The following is a 26,985-nucleotide window of genomic DNA, read 5'->3' as shown; positions in this document are numbered from 1 at the left end:
AAGGACAAAAGGGTAACTAGGGAGAGAATAGGGACCCTCAATGATCAGCAAGGTGGCCTTTGAATGGGGGAGATACAAATGAATATTTTGCATCAGTATTTACTGTGGAAAAGGATATGGAAGATATAGAATGTAGGGAAGTAGATGGTGACATTTTGAAAAATGTCCATATTACAGAGGAGGAAGTGTTGGATATCTTGAAATGCATAAAAGTGGATAAATCTCCAGGGTGTGATCAGGTGTACCCTAGAACTCCGTGGGAAGCTAGGGAAGTGATTGCTGGGACCCTTGCTGAGATATTTGTATCATCGATAGTCACAGGTGAGGTTGGCTGACATGGTGCCACTTTTTAAGAAAGGTGGTAAGGACAAGCCAGGGAACTATAAACCAGTGAGCCTGACGTCGGTGGTGGGCAAGTTGTTGGTCAGAACTCCGAGGGACAGGATGTACATGTATTTGCAAAGGCAAGGACTGATTAGGGATAGTCAACGTGGCTTTATGTGTGGGAAATCATGTCTCACTAACTTGATTGAGTTTTTAAAAAAAGTAATAAAGAGGATTGATGAGGATAGAGCAGTAGATGTGATCTAAATGGACTTCAGTAAGGTGATCGACAAGGTTCCACATGGGAGACTGGTTAGTAAAGTTAGATCTCATGGAATACAGGGAGAACTAGCCATTTGGATACAGAACTAACTCAAAGGTAGAAGACTGAGGGTAGTGGTGGAGGGTTGTTTTTCAGACTGGAGGCCTGTAACCAGTGGAGTGCCACAAGGATTGGTGCTGGGTCCTCTACTTTTCATCACGTATATAAATGATTTGGATGTGAGCATAAGAGGTATCGTTAGTAAGTTTGCAGATGACACCAAAATTGGAGGTGTAGTGGAAGGTTACCTGAGATTACAACAGGATCTTGATCAGATGGGCCAATGGGCTGAGGCGTTTGCTATGCTTTCCTTCATTGGTCAGAGTATTGAGTACAGGAGTTGGGAGGTCATGTTGCGGCTGTATAGAATGGTTAGGCCACTGTTAGAATATTGCGTGCAATTCTGGGCTCCTTCCTATCGGAAAGATGTTGTGAAACTTGAATGGGTTCAGAAAAGATTTATAAGGATGTTGCCAGGGTTGGAGGATTTGAGCTATAGGGAGAGGCTGAACAGGCTGGGGCTGTTTTCCCTGGAGCGTCGGAGGCTGAGTGGTGATCTTATAGAGGTTTATAAAATCATGAGGGGCATGGATAGGATAAATAGATAAAGTTGCTTCCTTGGGGCGGGGGTGCCCAGAACTAAAGGGTGAGAGGGGAAAGATATCAAAGAGACCTAAGGGGCAACTTTTTCACACACAGGGTGGTGCGTGCATGGAATGAGCAGCCAGAGGAAGTGGTGGAGGCTGGTACAATTGTAACCTTTAAAAGGCATCTGGATGGGTATATGAATTGGAAGGGTTTGGAGGGATATCGGCCGGGTACTGGTAGGTGGGACTAGATTGGGTTGGGATATCTGGTTGGCATAGACAAGTTGGATCGAAGGGTCTGTTTCCATGCTGTACATCTGTATGACTCTATGACTTTATGAAATCTTGGCCATGTAAAATATTGATATATTGATTTTGCTGTATTCTTTCTTGTCCTTCCAATAAATGCCCTTTCCTATTAATACTACTCTAAATTTGCAGCCTTTGCCACTATCCTGCATGTTTACTGATATTTTGTCAGCTTCTTCTTCCTAAGCATTCCCACAGTATACTGAATATATTCACTAATTATCCTCGTTCTATCCTGTGGCTGTACGTACTCTTTGTTGCTAATAATCTGTTGCATGTCATTGAGGTAATGCTCTGGAAATCAAGCCCCCCATCACCAAGATCAGAACCAAAGTTAAAGAATTTTAAAAATTCACAGCTTCACTAATTTACCTCTTTTCAGATCCAAATTGACGCTAAGATTCTAACTACAAATAAATAATTATGAACCGTATGGTGTGTTTTTCACTATGACTTTATGAAGTCTTAGCCATGTAAAATACTGATTTATTGATGCCCACAGATTCACATCCTTCCAGCAGAATTTCACATGGTACTCGCAGTATCTCCTTGCAATATCTGAGTGGTACCAAAATGTGATGAACATTTGTCATCTGCAGGTCTGTGAGGTTTTTCTCCACTTTGTCATGAGAACTCCACTTTGAATACAATAATATTCTGGAACTTCTTCAGCCTCAGCTTCACTGTGAGTTGGCTATACCAGCTTACTCAACACTAGATCTACTTTCTCAGCTTCAATTAATGAAAACGTACCAAACACCATTTTTGAATTACCGTCATTCTTAATCAGATTTTCTGATATCCAACCATCTGCTTAGGATATTTCTGTGAGCCATGGTCATGCATTTTGTTTACCCATTGAACTGGTCCCTACATACAATGGAAAACTTGCAAAAACTGCAACTTCTATCTCTTCAGCCTCAACTGGACTTTCTGCGATAATAGTAAATGAGTATTATCATTCTTGCTGTCACATTACCCAGAAATAAATCAACTCCATTCACAGGTAATTCCTTAACTGTCCCGATTATCACTAGTCCCAACACTGTGTTAGCTCTAATTGGACTTTTTTCAATGAAACAAGGGTACACTCTGTCCCCTTCCCATTTACCAGCACTTTGGGTTGTCATTGAATTCTCTGGAGGGATAATTAAATCTTCCAGCGAGTTTGAGTAGCCCTGTATTTCTTAGTATAATTATTGGCAAGGATGCTTCCTTTGAAGAAAAAGGATTATCTCCCCTCTAGATCAAAACCTTTCAGCATGGAGTCCAGTTACAAGTGGAGTTCCGCAGGGATCAGTTCTGGGTCCTCTGCTGTTTGTAATTTTTATTAATGACTTAGATGAGGGAGTCGAAGGGTGGGTCAGTAAATTTGCAGATGATACGAAGATAGGTGGAGTTGTGGACAGTGAGGAGGGCTGGTGTCGGCTGCAGAGGGACTTAGATATGATGCAGAGCTGGGCTGAGGAGTGGCAGATGGAGTTCAACCCTGCCAAGTGTGAGGTTGTCCATTTTGGAAGAACAAATAAGAATGCGGAATACAGGGTTAATGGTAGGGTTCTTGGTCAGGTGGAGGAACAGAGGGATCTTGGGGTCTATGTACATAGATCTTTGAAGGTTGCCACTCAGGTGGATAGAGTTTGTAAGAAGGCCTATGGAGTATTATCGTTCATTAGCAGAGGGATTGAATTCAAGAGTCGTGAGGTGATGTTGCAGCTGTACAGGACTTTGGTTAGGCCACATTTGGAGTACTGTGTGCAGTTCTGGTCGCCTCACTTTAGGAAAGATGTGGAAGCTTTGGAGAGGGTGCAGAGAAGATTTACCAGAATGTTGCCTGGAATGGAGAGTAGGTCGTACGAGGATAGGTTGAGAGTTCTCGGCCTTTTCTCGTTGGAACGGCGAAGGATGAGGGGTGACTTGATAGAGGTTTATAAGATGATCAGAGGAATAGATAGAGTAGACAGTCAGAAACTTTTTCCCCGGGTACAACAGAGTGTTACAAGGGGACATAAATTTAAGGTGAAGGGTGGAAGGTTTAGGGGAGATGTCAGGGGTGGGTTCTTTACCCAGAGAGTGGTGGGGGCATGGAATGCGCTGCCCGAGGGAGTGGTAGAGTCAGATTCATTGGCGACCTTTAAGCGGCATTTGGATAGGTACATGGATGGGTGCTTAATCTAGGATAGAAGTTCGGCACAACATCGTGGGCCGAAGGGCCTGTTCTGTGCTGTATTGTTCTATGTTCTATATTGTTCTATGTTCTATTTCTGATGTACACTGAGTAATTCTTACACACTCACAACAGTGTTAACCTCCAGTTTCTTAGTTGTAGTAAAGCTACAATCTGATCTGTAGTCTTTTCTTCTTGGGTTTCTATTTTTGACTCATTTTTACAATTTCTAATAAGTCCATCATAACTTCCAGCATTCTGTGTGAATATGTCCCATCTTGTTACAGTGACTTCTGCAAGTCCACCCTTAGTAACTTCTCTTCTTATCTGAGGAGGAGACCTTGGGGCATTCTCATCGATCCACTCCTTACATTGGACTCTTGCTTTTATTTACTCTCCCATTTCCTATCCCTTGCGAATTTAAGGGGATGATAGAGAAAAGATTTAGCCTAATGGATGAGCAGTTGGTCCCTGTCATGGGCTCTGAAGATTATAAGTTTTTAAATTCTTTTAAGAGCTTCATACATAGTTTCACTTTCTACTGTTTGTATTCACTCATCAACTTACTTTGCTTCACCTTTTTGAATTCAAAATGTGTTTCTTTAAATTGCAGAACCATTGCTTATATACCTTTTTTTTAGATTAGATTAGATTAGATTACTTACAGTGTGGAAACAGGCCCTTCAGCCCAACAAGTCCACACCGCCCCGCTGAAGCGCAACCCACCCATACCCCTACATCGACATCTACCCCTTGCCTAACACTACGGGCAATTTAGCATGGCCAATTTACCTGACCTGCACATCTTTGGACTGTGGGAGGAAACCGGAGCACCCGGAGGAAACCCACGCAGACACGGGGAGAATGTGCAAACTCCACACAGAGAGTCGCCTGAGGCGGGAACTGAACCCGGGTCTCTGGCCCTGTGAGGCAGCAGTGCTAACCACTGTGCCACCATACCTCATCCACTAACTTATATATAGCTAATATAATTTTCTTTGCAGATTCGTAATCCTGTGAAAATTTCTCTAATAGTGAACTGTAAACTTGTGTTTTGCTTTCTCTTTGCTTTGCCTGCATGAACAATGTCCAGTCCTCTTTTGCCTGATTCGTCTGTGTCGCAGTTTTCACAAATGACATGTAGAATGTGTCCACATTCTTGGTTAGGCTTGTGCAAATGTGAAGATTTCCTCACTGATTTTTAAACTAAAACTCAAGATTCTCCCTACCAAGATCTGCATCAGTATCTGACATCTCCTGTTTCAGTGGCATCATTGTAAGCTGGTATTCATGTTCTCTGTCTGCTCTATCTCTTTGCAATTCTAATTTTCTCATTTCAATGTTTTCATTTCTTTTTAATCTCTTTTTTTGACTTTGTCTTTCCTTTGGAACTCCATCTTCAGTTATTTCATCCTGTGTTTGTGCTTAAGCTTCTTTAACAGAAACTGAATATTACCTGATTCTAGTACTAAATCCCCTGTTTGTATTGGTCAGCCGGGACTCCCTTGGCTAACCAGACTACTTGGTCTTTGTTCTTTTTCCTCTAATCTTGAGTGTGTATTACTTTAATGATCTTTATTTTCCACCTCTGTTAGGCAATCTACCTCCAGTTTACAGACCAAGTCAATCAACCTGACCTTTGAAATTTTCCTCAAGACTGTCATGGACAACTCTGTCGACTGCAAGAAATCCTTTACCAGTGTCATGTGTTAAATATCAGACAGGACCTTTTTTGTTTTATTTTCAGTTGTTTTATTTATGAATATCACAGCCAAATCCTCATTGCCATTGTTTCAAGCTGTCAAACATTGCTGTGCCTTGCTGGAGTAATCTGTTGAAAATTTCCTGTCTTTAGATCCATGTTGACAAAAACACTGACCAGGTTTCTGCACTGAACAAAAATGATGATTTGCTAAAAATAAATATATCCTAATTACAATAAGCAATTGTGAACTGTCAACATATAACTCTACTAGTGAAAACTCTAACCCGTTTATAAACTCCTCCCATACATAAAGACAGTGTAGTGATTGCAACCAGGTGGATCTCGTTGACTGGGGTTGTTGACTTGGGCCAATCAGGGTGCCCTGGGTGACCAACATAAACAGAGTATTACCGCAGTTAGGCAGTAGTGTGGGGGTTAAATAAAAAAGAAAAAAAAAGCAAAAAAAAAACAGGATATTAGCATTGCCCTTTGATGTGAAGGGCACTGCTTGGCACTGGCCACTCAGGTGTTTTCCTATCTTTCTGGTGGTGGAAATTGAATAAAAAAAGGAAAAGAAAAAAAAATGAACAGAGTATTACCGCAGTTAGGCGGTAGTGTGGAGGTTAAGGAAAACAAAACAAAAAAAAAACAAACAGGAGCATCAGACGTTCTGAAAAAAAAGTAAACTGAGTATTCAGAATCTTCTGTCAGAGACTGACTCCAAGCTGGCTGGCCACAACCAGTGCACTGTACAAAGTAAATAAAGGGTGAATCAGTGACAAGATACAGGCCTGTGTGCAGTTATTTCAGACAGACACAGACAAGGAAAAGATAAGAGTGTTATGGGTAGAGAGAAAGACTGGAAAGTTAGTTCAGTAATTCCTGAGTTGATCAAAACATTGCTTCTCATTCTGCCTTCTCCAGATATTTTCATTTGTTTCCAAGAGGCATAGGGTGACTGGTTCTCATTTATTGACAAGTCAAAGACCATTATTATATGTTAGAGCTTACAGCAACTGGAAAGGGTAAATAAACTGGCTTTCTTCAGGTTTGAAATGTTTTTCACTGCAGAGCAAAAACAGCTCCTCCTCCTTTAAAGCTCCAACAGTTTCTGCCAAAACATTCACAGCCCCAAGCTGTGTTCAGCTGCCTAGTAGCCAATCACAAAGTTGTTGACAGACACAAGGCCTCTATCATCAATGACTGGTCACTAGGCAATCAGCTACTTGTTGCCAGTCAAAACTCCATTTGTACACATCATTCAGACCAGCTCATTTGCAAACCAGGCTTCCATTACTGCTTGGAACATGTAGCTGTGTAAACAGTAGCTATAATTAGTGTCAGGACACTTACTCTTGAAAATGGCAGAAATTTTTCAACAATCTTTTTCTTGTTTTATCCTCTATCAAAAATAGAGATAACTTTAAAGAAGGTCCTTATAGAGCACCAAATTTGCTCTTTAGTACTTATCTCTATAGTTATGTGAAGTGAAAAGATTAGTGGAGACAAATGTCGGTTCCTTATAATTAGAAACAAGGGAAGTTATAATGGGAACCAAAGAGATCTCCTGCTCCTGCTCCTATTTTTTACATTTCTTATCATTTAAATGCCAGTAGAAGATTTTTGTATTCCCTTTTATGTTAACTGTCCTTCTATTCTCATATTCTCTCTCTATCATTGTAACTCCCAACTTATTCTATTTGAACTGTTTCTTGCTGAAAGAAGTTACCATCATACATCTTACACTGGTTTTGTTGTTTCAGTATATCTTCTGTTTCCCATGTCATCAAAGCAGGATCTGGCATTGGTTCCTTTGCCTTTTGCCTTCATTAGAATGTATATTGTTGGAATGTATCTCACCTGTACGTGAAACATCTCTTGTAGAAGGATTGACCATTGTTGCATGACAGCTTTCCATGTCAAATCTTATTTCCTGTAACCTTGGATAGATTCCCTCTCAACCTGTTGAAGTTAGCCCTCTTCCTATTGGGTCAGGAGTGGCTATTCCCTGTCTACCATCTTGTGTAGTTGGCAGAGGGTGATTGTTGTGAATTGAAGTTGATTTTTGGTGAAAGGAAGTAGACTGTTTGGATGAAAGTTTTTGTGGGGGTCAACCCTTTTGTGCCTGTTCTGTCCTAGTAGTGAACCAGTTGCGATTGGGAAGTGGTCACTTTCATATGTCCAGGGCTATCAGCTGTACTTGCCTTGAGCCATTTTGCAGATGGAAATCAGGATCCTAACATCTTCAATATTCCACTCCAAGTTCAATTCAGTGGAGAATGTACCAAGTATACTGGCCCATTACCGCCAAAACTACACTGCTATCTACACTTGGACCACATTCCCACTTTAGGCCCATGGCGTTGAGTGTTACGACACTGCAGATGTTAATCTAAATACTTTTTTAAAGTTTGTGAGCTTTTCCATCTCAACTACCCTGCCAGACAATGCATTTCTGTACCCACCATCAGCTCTGTAAAACATGTTTTCCTGAAGTACTCTGCAAACCTCCTGCCTTACACTTGAAAAGCGTTTCACAAAAACAGGAATTGCTGGAGATACTCAGCAGGTTTTGCAATATCCTTGGAGAGAAAGCAGAATTAACGTTTCGAGGCAAATGATGGTTCTTCAGAATTCATCTTTCCTGTTGTATGGTGACCAAAACTGCACGCAGTCCTCCAGTTGTGGCCTGCCCAAAGTTCTGTACAGCTCCAACATAATCTCCCTGCTCTTATTGTATTTGTATCATGTGATTGGTTAAAAATTTACTTTTTATATTTATCTATCATTTGGTTATTTGAAAAAGAGCATTGCAGAGAAGTATTAGAAATTATTTAATTCGTAAGTTTTTATAAAGTAATACAGTAATTAACTAAGTTGAGATGGCTGGTCAGGTGATATGCTGTAGCTGTATGATCCCATGGTGATTGGCAGTAACCACATCTACAGCAAGTGTTGGTTACTGGAGGAACTCCGGCTCAGAGATGATGATCTGCAATCTGAGCTTCAAACACTGCTGCACATCTGGGAGGGGGAGAGTTACTTGGACGCTTTGTTTCAGTAGGCACTACACTTGGTAGATTAAGTAATTCAAATTCAGTTAGTGAATCACAGGGTGTGATTGAAATGAGGCAGGTAGGGGGATCCTGAGTTCAGGAATGGAGGAGACTCAGCTTTTGACCTTATCCAACAGGTATGAGATGCTGCTCCCTATGTGGATGAGAAAAAGGGTTGCGGAGAAGATAAATTAGCTGACCACGGCACCATGGTGCAAAAGGCCATTCTGGAGTGCGGGTGAACAAAAAGACAAGTGGTAGTTATAAGGGATTCTATAATTAGGGGGATAGGTAGTATCCTTTGCAAGCTGGATCGGGAGTCCCGCATGGTGTGTTGCTTGCCCAGTGCCAGGGTACAGGACATCTCTGACTGGCTTGAAAGGATACTAGAGTGAGAGGGGGAGATCCGGTTGTTGTGGTCCACGTCAGGCCTAACAACATAGGCAAGGGTAAGATGGAGGACCCATTTGGGGATTATCAAGCACTGGGAATGAAATTAAGGAACTGGTCCTCGAGGGTCATAATCTCTAGATTATGGCCTGAGCCACGTGCAAATTGCTTAAGGACAACAAAATTAGGGAGTAAACACATGGCTCAGGGAGGATCTGTACTGATGGGATGGTCTTCACCTGAACCGATCTGGATCCAGTGTTCTAGAGAAAAGGATAAATAGGTTGGTCACTAGGACTTTAAACTAGTGAGTTGGTGGAAGGGAAAGGGAAAACGACAGGAGGTATGATGGTAAATAAAAAGGTAAGCAGCAGGTTCGCATGTTGCTGGAGGGTTTAAGTTCAAGGCAGACTAGGAAAGAAGTAAAAAGGAAGGAGAGCTCAGGAGATATTGGAAATTAGATTAGATTACTTACAGTGTGGAAACAGGCCCTTCGGCCCAACAAGTCCACGCCGACCCGCCGAAGCGCAACCCACCCATTCCCCTACATTTACCCCTTTTACCTAACACTACGGACAATTTAGCATGGCCAATTCACCTGATCTGCACATCTTTGGACTGTGGGAGGAAACCAGAGCACCCGGAGGAAACCCACGCAGACACGGGGAGAATATGCAAACTCCACACAGTCAGTCGCCTGAGTCGGGAATTGAACCCGGGTCTCTAGCGCTGTGAGTGCAGCAGTGCTAACCACTGTGCCACCATGCCGCCCACAAATCCTGAGGGTAAGAAAGCTAGCATTAGAACACTTTACCTAAATGCTCATAGCATCAGTAATAAGATTGATAAGGTAATGGCATGAATAATTGCGAATGAATATGATTTAGTAGCCATTACAGAGACATGATTACAGGATGGTCGTGACTGGGAGTTAAATATTCAAGGGTATCAGACTATTCAGAAGGACTGACAGCAAGGTAAGGGAGGTTGTGTAGCTCTGATATTCAAGGACAGTGCTGAGAGATGATATAGGTTCTATTGAGAATAAGATTGAATCCATTTGGGTGGAAATGAGAAATGCTAAGAAGAAAAAATAGTCTATAGGCCACCAAATAATAACAACACATTGGGGCAGACAATACGCAAAGAAATAACTAGCACCTGTAAAAATGGTATGGCAATTATCATGGGGGATTTTTATCCACATGTCGATTGGTCGAACCAGCTCAGTCAGGGTAAGCCTTGAGGAGGAGTTTGTTGAGTGTATCCGTGATAGTTTTCTTGAATAGTATGTGATGGAACTGACGTGGGAGCAAACAATCTTAGATCTGGTCCTGTGTAATGAGACAGGAATAATTAATGACTTCATGATTAGGGATCCTCCCGGAAGGAGCGATTACAGCCTGGTTGAATTTAGAATACAGATGGAGAATATGAAGATAAAATCCAATACCAGGGTCCTGTGCTTAAACAAGGGAGACTACAATAGAATGAGGGAGGACTTGGCTACAGTAGAATGGAAACAAAGATATTATGGTGGGACAGTTAATGAGCAACGGAGGACTTTCAAATCAATTTTTCAAAGTGCTCAGCAACAGTATATTCCAGTGAAAGGACTGCCAGAAAAGGGGTGATCCACCATGGGTGTCTAAGGAAATGAGGGAGGCTATCAAATTGAAAGAAAAAACGTACAAAGTGGCTGAAAACAGCTTGAAAGATTGTTGAAGATTGGGAAAATTTCAAAGGTCAATAGAAAGCCACAAAAAGAGCCTTAAAGAAAAGTAAGGTAGAACATGAGAAAAAACTAGCACTGAATATAAATACAGATAGCAAAAGTTTCTATAAATATATAAAATGAAAAAGAGTGGCTAAAGTAAACGCTGGTCCTTTAGAGGTTGAGAAGGGCATTTAGTTATGGGAGTCAAGAGTGTGGTGCTAGAAAAGCCCAGCAGGTCAGGCAGCATCTGAGGAGCAGGAGAACTGACATTTTGGGCAAAAGCCCTTCATCAGGAAGAAGGCTGTGAGGGGAGGGGGGTGGGGGTTGGGCTGGGGGAAGGTAGCTGAGAGTGCGCTAGGTAGATGAAGGTGGGGGAGAAGGTGATAGGACGGAGAGGAGGGTGGAGCAGATAGATGGGAAGGAAGATGGACAGGTAGGACAGGTCATGAGGGCGGTGCCAAGTTGGAAGGTTGGATCTGGGATAAGGTGGGGGTAGGGAAAATGAGGAAACTGGTGAAATCCTCATTGATGCCATATGGTTGGAGGGTCCTGAGGTGGAAGATGAGGCGTTCTTCCTCCAAGCTTCAGGTTATGGTGTGGCGATGGAGGAGACCCAACACCTGCATGTCCTTGGTGAATTGGGAAGGACAGTTGAAGTGTTCAGCCACAGGGCGGTGTGGTTAGTTGGTGCAGGTGTCCCGGAGATGTTCTCTGAAGCATTCTGCAAGTAGGCGTCCTGTCTCCCCATTGTAGAGGAGACTGCATCGGGAGCAACGGATACAGTAAATGACGTGTGGAAATGCAGATAAAACTCTGATGGATGTGGAAGGATCTTTTGGGGCCTTGGACAGAGGTGAGGGGGGAGGTGTGGGTGCAGGTTTTGCAATTTTTGAGGTGGCGGGGAAGGTGCCAGGAGGGGAGGGTGGGTTGGTGAGGGGCATGGACCTGACAAGAGAGTGGCGGAGAGAATGGTCTTTATGGAACGCAGATAGGGGTTGGGAAGGAAATATATCTCTGGTGGTAAGGTCCATTTGTAGGTGACGGAAATGTTGGAGGATGATGCAATGTATACAGAGATTGGTGGGAAGGAAGAAGCACACAGCATCCCCACCAGTACCCCTCCACTGGCACTCTCATTCGTTTGGCTGAACTGGTCCTCACGCTCAATAATTTCTCCTTTAAATCCTCCCACTTCCTCTAGACCAAAGGCATAGCCATGGGCCCCAGCTATGCCTCTCCCTTTGTTAATTATGTGCAACAGTCCCACACTAACCCACCCTCCCCTCCCAGCACCTTTCCCTGCCACCGCAAGATATGCAAAACCTGCACCCCCACCTCCCCCCTTACCTCCATCCAAGGCCCCAAGGAACCTTCTACATCCCTCAGAGTTCCACACAGGTCACTTACTGTATCCATGGCTCCCGGTGCGGTCTCCTCTTACATTGGGGAGACAAGTTGCCTACTCGCAGAGCACTTCAGAAAACATCTCTGGGAAGCCCACACCAATCAACCCCACTGACCCGTGGCTGAACACTTCAATTCCCCCTCCCACTCTACAGAGGACATGCATATCCTTGACCTCCTCCATCACCACACGCTAACCACCCGATGCCTGGAGGAAGAACGCCTCACCTTCTGCTCAGGACCCTCCACACACAACATCAATGTGGATTCCACCAGTTTCCTCATTCTCTCTCCCCCACCTTATCCCAGATCCAACCTTCCAACTCAGCACCGCCCCATGACCTGTCCTACCTATCCATCTTCCTTCCCACCTATCCACTCCACCCTCCTCTCCAATCTATCACCTTCATTTACCTGTTGTATACTGAGCCACTTTTCCCCCAGCTCCACCCCCACCACCCCTCCCATTTATCTCTCCACCTCCTCGGCTCACAGCCTCGTTCCTGATGAAAGGCTTATTGCCCAAAATGTCAATTCTCCTGCTCCTCAGATGCTGCCTGACCTGCTGTGCTTTTCCAGCACCACACTCTCAACTCTGACCTCCAGCATCTGCAATCCTCACTTTCTCCCATTTAGCTATGGGATATGATGAAATGGCTGAGGCATTGAACAGGTATGTTGTGTTGGTCTTCACAGTGGAGGACACTAATAACATGCCAGTAATTGACAAAGAGACAAAGGTAGGTAAGGACCTGGAAACAATCATTATCATGGAAGAGGTAGTGTTAGGCAAGCTAATGGAGCTAAGGGTAGACAAGTCTCCTGGTCCTGATGGAATGCATCCCAGTATACTAAAAGAGATGGCAGGAGAAATAGCAAGTGCATTGGTGATGATTTTCCAAAATTTGCTGGACTATGGGGCAGATTGGAAAACAGCAAATGTGATGCCACTGTTTAAAAAGGGAGGGAGACAAAAGATGGGGAATTATAGACCAGCTTAACCTCTATGGTTGGTAAGATGCTGAGTCTATTACCAAGGAAGAAATAGTAAAGTACCTCAATAGAAATTGTCCTGTTGGACAGACGCAGCATAGGTTCATGAAGGGCAGGTCATGCTTAACAAATCTTTTGGAATTCTGTGAAGACATCACGAACAAGGTGGACAACGGGGACCCAGTGGATATGGTGTACCTAGATTTTCAAAAGTCCTTCAACAAGGTGCTGCAAAAGATGCTGCTGCATAAGGATGCATGGTGTTAGGGGTAAAGTGTTAGCATGGATAGAGGATTAGATGACTAACAGGAGGCAAAGAGTGGGGATAAATGAGTGCTATTCTGGCTGGCAATCAGTGCCTAGTGGTGTGTCTCAGGGATCGGTGTTGGGCCTGGAATTATTTACAATTTATATCGATGACATGGAGTTGCTGACCACCTGTAATCGATCAAAGTTTGCAGATTATATTAAAATGAGTGGCAGAGCAAAGTGTTCAGAGGATTATGAAACTTTGCAGAGGAACCTAGATACTTTAAGTGAGTGGTCAAAGGTCTGGCCAAGGGAACACAATGTTAATAAATGTGAAGTCATCCATTTTGGTAGGAGTAACAGTAAAAAGGATTATTACTTGAATGGTAAAAAGTTGCAGTATGCTGCTATGCAAAGGGACCTGGGTGTCCTTGTACATGAATCGCAGAAGGTTGGTCTGCAGCTACAACAAGTAATTAGAAAGGCACATGGAATTTTGTCTTTCATTGCTGAAGGGTTTGAGTTTAAAAGCAGTGAGGTTATGTTACAGCTGTACAAGGTGCTGGTGAGGCCACACCTGGAGTACTGTGTGCAGTTTTGGTCTCCTTACTTGAGAAAGGATGTACCAGCGCTGGAGGGGGTGCAGAGGAGGTTTACTAGATTGATTCCGGAGTTGAAGGGGTTGGCTTGTAAGGAGAGTCTGGGATTGTGTTCATTTGAATTCAGAAAAATGAGGGGGGATCTTATAGAAACATATAAAATTCTGAGGGGAATAGATAAGATAGAAATGATAAGGATTTTTCCACTGGCAGGTGAAACTAGAACAAGAGGGCATAGCGTCAGGAATCTAACCTAATCTAATCAGATTAGAGGGAGCAGGTTTAGGACTGTATTGAGAAGGAACATCTTCACCCAGAGGGTTGTAAATTGAAGGAATTCCTTACCCAGTGAAGTATTTGACGCTACTTCAGTAAATATTTTTAAAGCTGAGGTAGATTTTCTTTGAACAATAAAGGAATTAGGGATACGGTGAGAGAGCGGGTAAGTGATCTGAGTCCACGAAAAGATCAGCCATGATCTTACTCAACGGTGGAGCAGGTTCCAAGGGTCAGATGGCCTACCCCTGCTCCTAGTTCTTATGTTCTTAGAGTCTATGCCTTAATGGAATAAAGGCAAGCATTCCATGTGCCTTCTTCACTCCCCTATAAACCTACCCTGCAGTTTTGGTCTCCTTACTTGAGAAAGGATGTTCTGTTACTCGAGAGGGTGCAGAGGAGGTTTACTAGATTGATTCTGGAGTTGAAGGAGTTGGCTTATAAGGAGAGACTGGGATTTGTGGGCAAGCACCACAAGATCCCTCTGAACTTCCTGTTGTCCTGTCTTTCATTCAGTATTCCCTTATTGCTTCTTCTATCTATCACATTTATCAGAGTTAGGTTTCATCTGCAACACATCTGCCCACCTGACAGTTCCACCTTTGTCGTCTTGAAACTTAAGACTTCCCTGATCACTGTCAGCCACCCAGTCAATCTTTGTGTCATCTGCAGACTTACTTTTCAATCTCCTCACATTCTCATCTATATAATTTATGAATATCACAAATAAAATGGGTCCCAGCAGTGATCCTTGTGGAATGCCATGGGACACCACCTTTAATGGCATAACCAACCTTCTAGCACCACCCCCTGTCTCCTGCTACTAAGCCAGTTTTGAATCCAATTTGCTAAATTACCCTGGATAACATGAATTTTTAACTTCTTTTAACAGTTTCCCAAGGCCTTCTTTAAATTGAGATAAACTACATCGATTGCCCTACTGCCATCTACACACTTGGTCACCTTCTTGAAAATTCCAATCGAATTTGTTAGGCATGGCCCCCCTCTCACAAAGCCATGCTAACTCCCTTATCAAACCTTGTATCTCTAAATAGAGATTAATTTTCTCCTTTTTTTTTCTAATTGTTTCCCTACTACTAATTTTACATTCACTGGCCTGTACTTCCCTGGTTTATTGTAAATTGGAGCCACATTAGCTGTTGTCCAGTTCCCTGGTACATATTGAGGCCTGAGATAATTTTAAAAATTGGGTCAGACCCTCTTTTGCTTCCTCTTTTGTCGCCCACGGCACCCTGGGATACAATTTATCTGCTCTAGGCAGAAGTGGGTACTGCAGATGCTGGAGATTAGCGTCAAGATTAGAGTGGTGCTAGAAAAGCACAGCAGGTCAGGCAGCATCTGAGGAGCAGGAAAATCAGCGTTTCAGGCAAAAGCTCTTTTTCAGGAACCTGAGGGTTTGTCCACTTTCATATCTGTCAAAACCTCCAATATCTCTTATGTCAGTCTGCTGAATTACTTCACAGTCCATTTTTTTGAAATGCTGCATTTGCATTATTTTTCTCCTGTGTAAAGACAGATATGAGTTACTCAATTAACATTTCACAAATGCCCTTCATTTTCATGCATAGATTGACTTCTTGGCTGCTAGTAGTCTCTACTCTTTCTCTGATTATTCTTTTCCCCTTGATATACTTGTAGAAGATCTTGGGATTCTCCTTAACCTTGCCTGTCAGCATTTTTTCATGGCCACTCTTTGCTCTCCGAAATGCTTTCTTGAGCGCCCCCTGCACTTCTGCACTGCAGTGACTCAAATCCCAAGGAAATTACCCCTTTATATCAAATCTTTCAGTTTGATTATCCCAGTTCTGTCAAGTAAACTGTGTAGTCTTCTTACATTATTACTCTAAAACTGATAACATAGGATTCCTCAGCATTTAAATATTCTGCAGATTTCTAACCAAACACTTCTGGCCTAAAAGTTTAACGAACTGTTACAAGACAGTTATATTTTCCCTGAATTATTCTCTACTTCTTTCTAGCAGAGAAACTATATTTTGCTTCTGACCCTAGTCAAGTCTCTAAACTGCCCTATATTTTAATAAGAAAAAAGAAAATTTACAGCCCAGGAACAGGCCCTTCGGCCCTTCAAGCCTGAGCCGATCCAAATGTACTGTCTAAACCTGTCAGTCAATTCCTAAGCATATGTATCTCTCTGCTCCCCACCTACTCCTGCATCTGTCCAGACGTATCTTAAATGAATCTACCATGCCTGCCTCTACCACCTCTGCTGGCAATGCTTTCCAAACGCCCACCACCCTCTGTGTAAAGTACTTGCTGCACATATCCCCCTTAAACTTTCCACCTCTCACTTTGAAAGCATGACCTCTCGTTATGAAATCCTTCACCCTGGGAAAAAGCTTGTCTCTATCCACCCTGTCTATACCCTTCGTGATTTTGTAAACCTCAATCAGGTCCCCCCTCAATCTCCTTTTTTCTAATGAAAATAAGCCTAACCTACTCAACCTCTCTTCATAGCTAGCACCTTCCATACCAGGCAACATCCTTGTAAACCTTCTCTGCACTCTCTCCAAAGTGTCCACATCCTTTTGGTAATGTGGCAACCAGAACTGTACACAGAATTCCAAATGCAGCCAAACCAACATCCATTTTAACATGACTTGCCAGCTCTTATACTCAACACCCCGTCCAATGAGGGCAAGAATACTATATGCCTTCTTCACCACTCTATCCACCTATGCAGCAACCTTCAGGGTACAATGGACCTGCACTCCCAGATTTCTCTGCCCATCAACTTTTCCCAAGGCTCTTCCCTTCATTGTACAATTTGCTCTAGAATTAGTCTTGCCTAAATGCATCACCTCACATTTGTCTGGATTGAAATCCATCTGCCATTTTTTTACCCAACTCTCCAGTCTATTTATTTCCTCTTGTATTCTTTGACAGTCCCCTATGCTTTCTGCTACTCCACCAATCTTTGTGTCATCTGCAAACTTGCTGATCATACCGACAGTGCCCTCTTCCAGATCACTTATGTATATTATAAACAACAGTGGCCCCAACACTGACCTCTGTGGAACACCGCTGGGCACCATTCTCCATTTCGAGAAACTCCCTTCAACTACTACTCTCTGTCTCCTGTTGTTCAACCAGTTCTTTATCCACCTAGCTAGAACACCCTGCACACCATGTGACTTCACTTTCTCCATTAGTCTACCATGGGGAACCTTATCAAACGCCTTACTAAAGTCCATGTATATGACATCAACAGCCCTTCCTTCATCTACCAACTTGGTCACTTCTTCGAAGAACTCTATTAAGTTGGTAAGGCATGATCTCTCCTGCACAAAACCATGTTGCCTATCACTGATAAGCCCATTCTTTCCTAAGTATAAATAGATCCTATTCCTCAGTACCCTCTCCAGCAACTTTCACACCACTGATGTTAGTAGGGTCTGTAGTTACCTGGAATATTCCTACTACCCTTCTTGTAAAAGGGGACAACATGAGCAACCTTCCAGTCCCGCGACACCTCACCTGTATTTAAGGATGCCACAAAAATATCAGGGCCCCAGCTATTTCCTCTCTCGCTTCCCTCAGCAACCTGGGATAGATCCCATCCGGTCCTGAGGATTTGTCCACCTTAATAACCTCTAGCCTACCCAACACATCTTCCCTACTTATGCCAACGTGTTCCAGACTAATCAAACTCCTATCTCTGATCTCAAGATTTATCATGTTCCTCTCCTCAGTGAACACTGATGCAAAGTAATCATTCAGAATCGCACCCATTCTCTCAGGTTTGAGACACAGCCTTCCTTCATTATCCTTTAGTGGACAAATCCTTTCTCTAATTACCCACTTGCTTCTTATATAAGAATAAAATGCTTTGGGATTCTCCTTAATTCTGCTCGCTAAAGCTATTTCATGACTCCTTTTAGCCCGAATGATTCCTCATTTAAGACTTGTCCTACTCTTCCGATATTCCTCCAGGGCCTGTTCTGTTTTTAGCTGCCCAGACCTTATGTATGCTTCCCTTTTCCTCTTGGCTAGTCGTACAATTTCTCCTGTCATCCACGGTTCACACATCTTGCCCTTCCTATCCTTTGCCTTCAATGGGACATGCCTATCCTGCATTGTCTTTAACCTATCTTTGAAAGCCTACCACATATCAAATGTGGACTTCCCTTCAAATAGCTGCGTCCAATCCACATTTCCAAGCTCCTGTCTAATTTTGATATAACTGGCCTTGGCCCAGTTTAGTACTCTTCCCTTAGGACCACTCTCATCTTTATTTATGAGTATTCTAAAATTTACAGAATTGTGGTCATTGTTCCCAAAGAAATCCCCCACCGCAACTTCTACCACTTGGCCTGGCTCGTTCCCCAGTACCAGGTCCAATATGGCCCCTTCCCTCGTCGAACTATTGACATACTGCTCTAGAAAACTCTCCTGGACGCTTCTTACAAATTCTACCCCATCCAGACCTCTGATGTTAAGTGTATCCCAGTCAATGTTGGGAAAATTAAAATCTCCCATCACCACCACCCTGTTGCCTCTACATCTTTCCATAATCTATTTACCTATTTGTTCTTCTACCTCAAGCTCACTGTTGGGAGACCGGTAATACAACCCCAACAGTATAACTGCATCCTTCTTATTTCTCAGCTCTACCCATAATGCCTCACTACCCAACACCTCCATAGTGTCCTCCTTAAGCACAGCCGTGATATCGTCCCTGACCAGCAATGCAACTCCACCCCCCTTTTACTTCCTTCCCTGTCCTGTCTGAAGCATCTGTATCCTGGAACTTTTAGTTGCCAATCATCATGCCCTTCCTTCAACCAGGTCTCTGTGATTGCAATAACGTCTTACTCCCAGGCACCAATCCAAGCCCTAAGTTCATCTGCCTTACACACTATACTCCTTGCATTAAAGTAGATGCATTTCAGGCCACCAGTTTTTTTGCGCTTCTCTGCTCTCTGCCTACTCTTCCCTTTATTAATGCTGTCTTCATGATTCTTACAGTCTCCAGTCTCCACCTCGCTGCCTACTTGTTTTCTCTTCTGGTTCCCAGTCCCCTGGCACATTAGTTTAAAACAGCAGTAGCAAAAACTCCCCAAGGACATTGGTTCCAGTCTGGTTCAGATGTAGACTGTTCATTTTGTAATAGTCCCACCTTCCCCAGAACCGGTCCCAATGTCCAACAAATCTGAACCCCTCCTTCCTACACCATCTCTCAAGCCATGTGTTCCATCCTGCCTGTTTTTTTCATTTCCACGCTGGCTAGCACGTGGCACTGGTAGTAATCCTGAGATCACTACCTTTGAGGTCCTCCTCTTTAACTTCTCTCCTAGCTCCCTGAATTCTTCTTTCAGGACCTCATCTCGCTTTCTACTTATATCGTTGGTGCCTATATGCACCAAGACATCTGGCTGTTCACCCTCCCCTTTTAGAATGCTCTGCAACCGATTGGTCACATCCCTGACCTGTGCACCTGGGAGGCAGTATACCATCTAGGAGTCCTGTTTTCGGCCACAGAACCGCCTATCTACTCTTCTCACAATAGAATCCCCTGTGACTATGGCCCTATGAGTCTTTTTCCCGCCCTTCTGAACAGCAGTGCCCACCACGGTGCCATGATCTTAACAACTGCTTCCCTCCCCTGGTGAGCCATCTCCCCCAACAGTATCCAAAACGATATACCTGTTTTGGAGGGTGATGACCACAGGGGACACTTGCACTGCCTACCTACTCTTTTTCTGTCTTTTTCTCCCACATCAAACAAGAGGCACATGCCATGGGTCTGAGATCCCCTGCTGTTATAAGCTTAGCTTTATGTGAACTAACTAAACTCAAACAATGTACTTAAGTATATGAAAAAGAATGATAAGTAAGAAATAAAAGCCTTACCTTACAGAGCCTTTTTCTACGAGTTGGGGGGGGGGGGGCGGGGGAGAGAGATAACACATGTGTAGTATCTCAAGTTTAGCCAGTGCCCAAATATAAATTAAGCTCTTACCTTCCCTGCTGCCCTCACTTCACCTCACCTTCTCTTCTCACTGCTCTGTCGAAATGGAGGCCCGACTCCCGAGGTAAGTCCCTTTTAAACATGAAAACGTACCCTTCCCGGCAGCCCTCGCTTCACCTCACCTTCTCTCCTCACCACTCTGTCAAACTGTCTTAGTTTTCTAAGTTAAAACCAATCCATACTCTAAGCCAAAAGCAAGCTAATGGCCTTAAATGTTTATACTTTCTGTCATAAACCATTATAGTATAAACAATCTTCCATGAATACTCCAGGTATTCCCACTCTGACAAATACTGAATTAAGTCATTGTTCCTGATAAGCTGTCTGACCTCTTCTTTCCAAAACAATGAAACCCTTCAGAAAAGTAACCAGCCAAATCTAAATGTTGCTGTTGTAGATGATATTACTGTGTATCTCATTTATAAATAAATCACACGCATGTCCCCACATTCCAGTCCCACCCATTGTGGTTACCCTTCTCCTACTTCCAGCCCCAATGGATACCGGTAAATTGACCTAGTATCAGAGCCAACTGAAATTCCTAAGACTCTGAATGGAAAACAATCCCAGAAATATCCCTCAAATTCACATGTGACAAATGACATTCCCTGTAAAGACTCTGTAAAGAGTCTTAAGTGAGTACCAAACATGATTCACGAGGAATATCCCATAACTATAGAATAAGGTGGAGCTGCAGGTCTGTCTCTATTTATGGGGTATTCCTGGGGAATCCCAGTCAGTACTCATTTAAGGAACACTTCTTCCTTCTGACTGGTCCAAACCGAAGATACAAGTATATGAGATGAGTATGGAGAAGTACCAGGACATTTCCAGGTTTTACTAGATTTTGCTTGAGCAACAGCATTCCCTTGGCTTTTCACTTTACAGACTGAGGTAAAGAGTTTTTCTTTCACAAAGACTGGACTGTTCTCCAAAAAAATTAAAGGTTGAGTTGGACAGTATTTGTTCGGGAGCTTGCTTGAGCAAACTGGGTAGGATTTTGCTTGAATAGTGGATGGTCTTCTTTCGTAATTCCCCATATAATAAGGGGTAGAAAAGGCTCCCTGTAAATGGATCTTAGTGCACTAATTCAGGTTTGTTATACTCTTGTGTTTTAGTTGCTCCCATACCTGGTGATGGATATTCTGAGGGATTATCCTGGTGTTCCAGGACTCTTTGTGGCAGCCGCATACAGTGGGACTTTGAGGTACTGTAACTTTGATTCCATTCAATAATCCTTGATGTTAACATCAAAGTCCCTTTCCATTTGATCTCTCTCTTATATTGTTCCTTTAGTATCAAAAGTCCTGATCTCATTTTATTGATGTTTTCCAGTACGGTTTCCTCCAGCATCAATGCATTGGCTGCTGTCACAGTGGCAGACATCATCATACCTTTGACCGATTTGCCAGAGATGAATCTTGCTTGGATCTCAAAGGGGCTCAGTAAGTGTGATTTCATGGCTACAAATGTTCAGATATATGCAGAAATCACTTCCAAGTGGGAAGTAGAACTGGTATGAGTTGATCCAGTTCTCAACTAAGAAATGAAGACCAATCTGCGCTGAACGTTCAGCATTTATGCATCAAATTCATTCTTTCCTGAGACCTCAAAACCTTAAAAAGGTCTTTGTCTTTCAGACTTTCCCTCCACTCGTAAGCTGTACATTCTGAAAATCAATGCAATCTTGCAATTGTTCCTGCCTGATATAACCCATCAGCTCTTGATAGCTTTGATGGTGGTTTGTGCTATGTACTATCAACTTTGAGAACACATTTGAGCCATCTTTATCATCACACTGCTTTTACTTGTAAGTGATATGTGCCTGGTTCACTAGAGATGACCAACTGGGAAACTCAATGAGACCTTTCATTGTTATTCACAATGGACCATTGGTGAAGTATTTCAAATTGCCAAGTATAGGGCAGTCTTCATGAGAGGTTCTTATTGAGCCTATTTAATTAAGAAAATCGTAAATCACAGTGTGTGACAATGGATATGCTGCATTTAACAGGGATATACTCTTCTACACCAGCTATTCATTTGCTTCATAGGCTTCATGTATGGAATCATTTGCATTGCAATGGCTGCATTGACCTCTGTGATGGGTGGCGTCCTGCAGGTAGGATTCTTCTGAATTTATAGATGTAACTAGACTTCACTTCTGAATTTTAGCCTTCATCAGCATGGCTGGCCGTTGCACATACAACATTCTCTTAATTGAAATAGCCATTCTCGCGAGCTCACAAATTAGCTAAGAAATCATGGTGTACTTTCCAACAATGCACATTAATCACTCACATCTCAGGTTCCTACTGTACCAGTGAGAAGTTTCCGTTTCTCATGCCAGTCTCCATTGGTCAGATTCTCAGAGATTGCCAGTTTAGGACTACAGGTCTGCCTTATGAGAAGCTTAATTGAGAAATCTGAGAAGTTTGTTACATCCATAGAAAGTAAATTTGTGGGCGGCACGGTGGCTGCCTCATTGAGCCAGAGATCCCGGTTCAATTCCTGCCTCAGGCGACTGACTGTGTGGAGTTTGCACGTTCTCCCCGTGTCTGCGTGGGTTTCCTCCGGGTGCTCCGGTTTCCTCCCACAGCCCAAAGATGTGCAGGTCAGGTGAATTGGCCATGCTAAATTGCCCATAGTGTTAGGTAAGAGGTAAATGTAGGGGTATGGGTGGGTTGCACTTCGGCGGGTTGGTGTGGACTTGTTGGGCTGAAGGGCCTGTTTCCACACTGTAAGTAATCTAATCTAATCTAAAATAATCTAATCTAAATTGTTAACTCCATCAATCTGAGCTACATTTGGAACTAGATTTTCTCGCTGAAAGAACTTTGGGCTGACAATATCGTCAGGTTCGCAAATTCCAATTACACTTTCTTCCTCAGAAGACCCATGCAAATACGAATTCCTGCATGGATGGAGAATATTCTGTGTTCCTACTGCTGAATAAAAGACTCTTACTGATTTACCAGAAGTAGTGAATTTGTTATAAATTAATGGTATATGGGTGTCACTGGCTGGGTCAGACTTTAAACCCATCCCTTACTGGCCCTTCAACTTAGCGTTTGCTAAGGTTTTTTTTCATTCACCAATAGGATGTGAGCATCACTGACTGGGCCAGCATTTATTGTACATCCACCATTGCCTTTAAGGTGGTAGTGAGCTGTCTTCTTGAGTTGATACAGTCTGTGTGCTGAGAAATTTCCTAACTGGTAATAGTTTGAACCTTTATCCCCATGATTTGAAGTTTGCAATTATTTTATGCTACTTCTTAGTACCTTGTGTTTATTGCGATCTTAGTGACAGGAATGATGAAGGGCTCCTACCCAAAACGTCGATTTTCCTGCTCCTCAGATGCGCCTGACCCACTGTGCATTTCCAGCACCACTCTAATCTCAAATCTAATCTCCAGCATCTGCAGTCCTCACTTTCACCTCTGAACTTTGCTGTCAGGCTCAAATGGGGAATAGAATTGCACTTATTGTGGGAGATAATTACTCATTGTGGGAGATAATTACTCATTGTGATCTTCCCTGATTTGGCCATTTGCTGGCCCAGGAGGTGGGTTTGCCATCCATTGATGAGTGCCTCTCAAGGCTCGAGGGCTAACAGGAAGTTATCATCTTGAAAGTAGCAGAATAACATTGCAGCTAAGTGAGATGGAGAGGGCACTTCAAAGTGGTAGCATCCTCTCTGCAAACATTTCATGTTTAAAATATGCAATGGCCTCTGCAGGCAGCATCCAAGGAGCAGGGAAATCGACGTTTCGAACAAAAGCCCTTCATCATGCTGTTTCCTGATGAAGGCCCCGCCCAAAATGTCAATTTTCCTGCTCCTCAGATACTGCCTGACTTGCTGTACTTTCCCAGCACCACTCGAATCTAGACACTGATCTCCAACATCTGCAGTCCTCACTTTTGCCTAATGACCTCTGCAGTCAGGCCAACCTTGTGATGGGAGACCCGCTGCTGCACTTCAAACAGACCAGGGGACCTCTAAGTCTACATGGCATGTTGATCCCTGGTCTGCAGTTTGGAGGTTGTTTCTATGAAGCTGAATTGTCCCTCACCACATGCAGAGACCTAGAGGCTGACACTGGCATAGAATGGAGCTAAGAAACTGGCACACTGCTTGGTGACATGAAACTGTGTGGCTGCTTCCATTCTTGCTCCCAGAATGTGGTAAAGCTCTGTTTATTCCATCTGCTGCCAGTTTGTGTTGGGTTCAACCCCAATTGTTATAACATTACATTGAAATGCATATCTATGAAGAAACATTTTCTGATTCAGGGCTTTCAATAAATTAATACTCATGACTGTTAGAGACAGTTCCTTCAGGAGGAAGAAAATTTAATAGAGAACAGGGAATGTCACTAAAATATTCCAATTCCAGAGCTGCAGCAGGACATCAGAGCAAACAATTTACCTGAGGATCAAAGGTAACTAGTTATTCTGGTGACATCCACAGCCAAAGGGTTAAAACCTATTTTAAACTGAGAGGCAGAGGAATGTAAAATACATCTGGTAACTGTTACTGGTGTCAGTGATTTGTCCTGTTAAAACTGCTTTGCATTGCTCTGTCACAGACAAATGTCAACCCTCTATTATCTCTTCTGTTTTTCAGGCGGCTCTCACTATTTTTGGGATTCTTGGTGGTCCATTGCTCGGGATATTCCTTCTAGGCATGCTATTCCGTTATGCTAATTCAGTTGTAAGTACCTGTCAGACATCAGGGGTTCATCAAGGGGTTGTACAAGTCCTCTGGAACTAAAATAGAAAGATCAAGAATAAATAGGGAAATGGGGGAAAGAAGTAAAATTCATGGAAGTCCCAAGAGATCCAGGTACATCAAGAAGTAACAGTGAGAAAATGTACAGCAAATCGGGGAAGTTGTAGAATACAAAGCAATATGCCAGGCGTCTCCTATACACAGCCTTGGTTTAACTGCATCCGGATAATTGTGAACTGTTCTGGGGACCACACCTTTGGAGGGACTGGACCTTTATTTTTTCAGAAATAATTCTAAGGGTGAAATTATACAAGATAGTGTTATGTTCTCTAGAATTTAGTAAGTTAAAGAGTGATTTGTTTGAAGTTTCCATGACAAAATGTGAATAGGTAGGCAAGACAGAAACAAACTACTTTTGCTGCTTGGAGAGTCAGGACAAGGGACAATGGCCCATTTTAACCTTTCTCGAGTGAAATTAGAAAACGTGATGGGATAATTTGGATTTATCTTCTATAAATGGTAATTGATGTTGGATCAGGTGTAAATTTTAAAAATGAGATTGACGGTTAGAGTTTTATTAGACCAGGGTTAAGGTTATTTATATGAAATTTGGTTTCAGATCTCGATGAATGGCAGTGGAACAGGTCTGAGAAACGAAATGGTTTACTTCCATTTCTGTGTTCATATGTACCCATGGTAATGTGATACCTGGTTTTAGGTGTATTTGTAAATAAAAAGCTGCTACCAATCCTTTTTTCTGGACTGGTTCTAAGGGCCAGTTCAGTTTACAGTGATTGAGATACAACCATTATTGGGTTTGAACAGGAAGAGGCTCTTATCTTAAACAACTTATAACTTTTTTGCATTATATCAATCAGGTATGAGTTACATTAATTAGATAAATAGTAGTTTAGCAGTACAGCACTTGAGTACTGCTGAAAAAGATATGTTGGCCTCTCACAGGTCAATGTGATTTATGAATTTCAACACTGGTGTGAATGCTAGGTATGTAGACTGCACATCCCAAAGATGGTAGATGGCACCCAAGAGCAACAAGCAAACTGGTGACTGCAGCCAACTAGCCCATGCTTCCAAAATTCACAATGCAGTGTCCAACATAGGCATGATTCCGCAATTGGACAACATTTGTTACATAATTCTGATTGTACAAAGAATGATGCTGACAATTAGTTTGAGTTTCTCTCTCAGGCCATAAACTGAGGCAAGCACTGGAAGATAAATTTAATTAATATACAGAGTCCTGTTCTTTTCAGACAGAAAGAATGCAATAGGTGAGAATCATTTCCTGGTTCATATCTCAAGGCAATACGTGGCCCAGTCAGAGTCAACTTGCCTGGTTTAAAACTTAAACAAAGCTTGATGGTTTAACTTTAACCATCATTATCTCGTCCACTGTCCACAGCAGCACCTCTACCAATCAGAATGCACTTGCCAATCAATATGCATTCTTCTGTCAAGCAGTATAAGTATTGATTTCCCTTGACTTTGGTATTCTTGTGAATTGTCCTGATTTAGCAAGAGAAAAAGTTTTGACAAGATGTGTCTTCTCAGTAATACTGAAGTTACTTGAATATTGAGACTAAGAGTATAAGAAACGTTTGGATCTTCACAAGATTTAGGATTTTCTGTATTATTCAGACCCAAGCCTGTATGGCTAGAACTTTATACAGTCTCCATCATTAACTTTTACAGGACTATTATACTTCACAATAAATTTAACATACACTTTTGGACCTCATTGTTGATTAGCATTGTTGGAATTTGTCTGGAGGCATTTAAACAGGCAATTATAGGTTTAGCACTCAAGTAGTGAAATAATCGGATGCCGTTTTTTGTGGAGTTATACAGTTGGTATTCATTAACTCAGGGTTAAATTAGGTAGCCCCAAAAACAGGCATGAGAATCACAATGTGGAATTACCCACATTAGTCAAAGAGAATACAGAACACATTGCAAACATTGTGCTGCTTGCTCACTCTATGTTGCAGTTAGTCCAGGCATACAAAGGCAGAGTGCCCAATAGTGTTGTCTGATAACAGATATTTTAAATTCACCTACACTTAAATGTATCCTGCACTGCTTAAATCTAATCTGCACCTCTTATAAAGAAGTTTCATTGTGA

At 42.6% G+C, this 26,985-nt stretch overlaps 1 protein-coding gene across 1 annotated transcript in view; it reads left to right on the top strand.

The window, feature by feature from the left end:
• The window catches only part of LOC140467219 (sodium-coupled monocarboxylate transporter 1-like), a 95,611-nt gene that overhangs the window by 39,503 nt on the left and 29,123 nt on the right, over positions 1–26,985 (top strand). Inside the window, exons 8-11 of the mRNA XM_072563442.1 lie at positions 21,227–21,315; positions 21,444–21,553; positions 22,163–22,230; positions 24,738–24,824. Of these exons, the coding sequence (XP_072419543.1) occupies positions 21,227–21,315; positions 21,444–21,553; positions 22,163–22,230; positions 24,738–24,824 (354 nt within the window). The remainder of the gene's footprint in view (positions 1–21,226; positions 21,316–21,443; positions 21,554–22,162; positions 22,231–24,737; positions 24,825–26,985) is intronic.

The sequence above is a fragment of the Chiloscyllium punctatum genome, chromosome 45 (assembly GCF_047496795.1).
Source record: "Chiloscyllium punctatum isolate Juve2018m chromosome 45, sChiPun1.3, whole genome shotgun sequence".
NCBI classification, from domain to species: domain Eukaryota; kingdom Metazoa; phylum Chordata; class Chondrichthyes; order Orectolobiformes; family Hemiscylliidae; genus Chiloscyllium; species Chiloscyllium punctatum.
The sequence above is the reverse complement of the archived record's forward strand: the minus strand, read 5'-3'. Positions and strand labels throughout refer to the sequence as shown.